Source organism: Mus pahari, chromosome 6 (assembly GCF_900095145.1).
Source record: "Mus pahari chromosome 6, PAHARI_EIJ_v1.1, whole genome shotgun sequence".
Classification (NCBI taxonomy): domain Eukaryota; kingdom Metazoa; phylum Chordata; class Mammalia; order Rodentia; family Muridae; genus Mus; species Mus pahari.
The window spans coordinates 103,470,048-103,472,980 of record NC_034595.1 but is presented as its reverse complement, the minus strand read 5'-3'; the positions used below and the strand labels follow the sequence as shown (position 1 = coordinate 103,472,980).

Sequence of the window (2,933 nt, the reverse complement as noted above, 5' to 3'; positions counted from 1 at the left end):
AGCGACTGCTAGATCCTTGGACTTCCATTCACAGCTACTACTGAACCATTGTTGGGATTTGGACTGCAGACTGTAAGTCATCAATAAATTCCTTTACTACATAGAGACTATCTGTAAGTTCTGTGACTCTAGAGAACCCTGAGTAATACAGCCCATGTCTGACAACCAGCCTCAGTGAGGCTCAACTGCCTCCTGCCCGACGTGCCGCTGCCTCGCGCACCCCTGCCTCACACCAGCAATGCAGTGTTGTTCTCCAGCTTGCGCTATAACGTGAAGCTAGTCTGCAGAACTTACTGACCCCTGTAGGGGGGGAGTCCCCAGGGGGCAGCTGCACCCCGAGTCCCTTGGATCCAAGGCTAAGGAGGCTGAGATGGCAGAGGGGGCAGGCTGGTGCCAAAAAGGATTTTGGCCTTAAACTCACTTGAAGTAATGACACAGGAGCTCAGGCCCCTGAGTGTGGGCGGCCTTTGAGCTAACGCTCTCCTATGAATTAGAAGTGGAAAATTTCCCCCGTTGACCCACTAATCCAAGTCTCTCCTCTCCTGCAAATGGGGTCTTAGAGGGAGGTGAGCGGACCATAGAGAGGGACGGCAGGGTCTGAGGAGACTGCTCACCAGCAAGCTGATCCTGCGACTGTCAGAGTCCCCTCCAGCCTCCTGCAGGCGCACCAGCCTCATCCTCTCCAGCTTCCGCTTGTGCACAGCGTCTGCCTCCTGGCCTGCAGCCTGGGGCCCCTGGCCAGCTCGTGTGTGCGTAAGCAGCATGGCGGCCAGCTCGCTGTCCACGTCAGCCAGCTTCTGGGCTTGTACCACACGCTTTCCTAAGGAAAAGGCCAGAGGGGGGAGTCAGGGTGGCTGTGTGGCATTCCAGCTCAAGCCACTGGCCAGCCCCACAGCGGGCGGATCTGCTCTGTCATTCTATGATAAAGATGGAGACTCAGGCCTGGCCCCTCGCAACAGCTCCCCTCTCACAGCCCCTTCACACCCGAGGGCCTCTGACCCTAGTCCTTAGCTACACCAGTAGATGGTTTTCTAAGAGAAGAGCCAGGTGCTGGGGTCTGTACATGCAAGACCACATCCTCTCTCGTACTGTGGTCTCAGGTATGTCGGGATGGGGTTGGGATCACTGCTGCAGAGGCCTGCCTTGCAGGTGCATCTTCACTGGCTCCTCAGCCCTGCCTGTGGGCGGGAGCACAATCCCCAGGTTCTTAGACATGGCCTGGTTCCAGTGCTGTTCTCAGCTGCCCTTGGCTGCCAAAGCCCCCGCCCCACCCCCCTGCCAACCTCCTGTGGCCAAAGGATCAAATCTTGGACTCTGATGAGCAGGAGCTGAACTGGCCACAGCCAGCAGCCAGCAGCCAGCAGCCAGCAGGATAAACACTGCCTGTGCCCCCGTCCCCATGAGGACCCTGGGCGACTGGTGCTGGTGGAACTGCGCCTGGTGATAAGACCGTGTCACTGGCCACACGGTAAGAATCCAAGCGGGGTGGGTGGCAGGAGGATGCTTCCTAGAGACCTGGGTTCTCCCCCACCTTCCAGGTGACAGTTCCCTCAAAACCCAATACTATAGGAGCTTCCTGAGGCCCAGCTCCATCTGTCACCACACAGAGCCAGCCTCCCGCTCAGTGCTCGGCGTGGCACAAGGCGCAGTTGTCTGTTTCCAGGCTTCTCACTGCCATTCTATTTTAAATCCATTTAACTGTTTGTTTGTTTGTTTGTTTCTTATTTTGATGCCACGAGTTGGGTTAGACATCTTAAGTGACCACGTGAGTGAGCACTTTATATGTCAGAGCACGGGGGTGCGGAAGGAAGCCGAGCTGGAGCCCACTCTGAGCAGTCTGTGGCCGTGTTCAGGAGAAACAGGAGCTGGGGGGCAGTCACACCACATGGATGCCTCCCCTGACCCCAAAGCAACCAGAAATGAGGTTCCGGAGGGGTCTGTGGGGCCACACTTCCCGGAACACAACTCCACCCCAGGGGACACAGGCTCTTACGGGGGTGGATCTCTGGGCGGACCATCTCAGAGGCTGCATGGCCCCTGGACTCCAGGGCTTTACCTGGGATTGTTTCCTGTGCTGGTCAGAGGGGCTAAGGGAGAAAAAGCACAGTGACCCCAACCTCGCACCCCACCCCAAGTCTCAGCATCATCATGTACCCTCCCTGGCCTTAGCTCACTGAATAGGACAACAAGGGGCTGGCCTAGGGCAGACTGGACACACATGGCTCATGGGTCCCTCTTGGCACCTGCCGAGCCCACAGCCTCTTTTTGTGGAAGAAAGTGCAGTTCCGTCTGTAGTGTCAGGATAGGTAAGATCCCCGGGGGCTTGTGACATAAAGTCTAGAGGATTCACCCAGCTCCTAGCCAGGATTCTGGCATCCTCTTCTCAAGACCCAGGCCACGGCCCCAGGCCACAGCAGGCAGAGCTGGGGCCACCCACGAATGGAAGCTCTGGGAGTCATATCTGCGACAACTGAAGGAAGAGTCAATCAGAGAACACACCCGCCTTTTTCTTCAAGTCACAGCAGGTCCGACCTTCAGGCCCATGGGCTTCACAGTTAAGGGAACAGAAAGGCCCCAGAGACCTGCACGGACAGTATTCTCCCCAGAGACCTGACAGACAGTATTCTCCCCAGAGACCTGCACGGACAGTATCCTCCCCAGAGACCTGACAGACAGTATTCTCCCCAGAGACCTCATGGACAGTATTCTCCCCAGAGACCTGCACGGACAGCGTTCTCCCCAGAGACCTGACAGACAGTATTCTTCCCAGAGACCTGCACGGACAGTATTCTCCCCAGAGACCTGACAGACAGTATTCTCCCCAGAGACCTCATGGACAGTGTACTGGATAGCTTTGTGTCAACTTGACACAGCTGGAGTTATCACAGAGAAAGGAGCTTCAGTTGGGGAAATGCCTCCATGAGATCCAGCTG

The 2,933-nt window shown here is 56.6% G+C and overlaps 1 protein-coding gene across 1 annotated transcript in view; it reads right to left on the bottom strand.

Annotated features, from left to right (window-relative positions):
• Nphp4 (nephrocystin 4) overlaps nucleotides 1-2,933 on the bottom strand; it is an 81,841-nt gene that overhangs the window by 8,579 nt on the left and 70,329 nt on the right. Inside the window, exons 20-21 of the mRNA XM_021201228.2 lie at nucleotides 615-820; nucleotides 422-483 (exon numbers count right to left, since the gene is read on the bottom strand). Of these exons, the coding sequence (XP_021056887.1) occupies nucleotides 422-483; nucleotides 615-820 (268 nt within the window). The remainder of the gene's footprint in view (nucleotides 1-421; nucleotides 484-614; nucleotides 821-2,933) is intronic.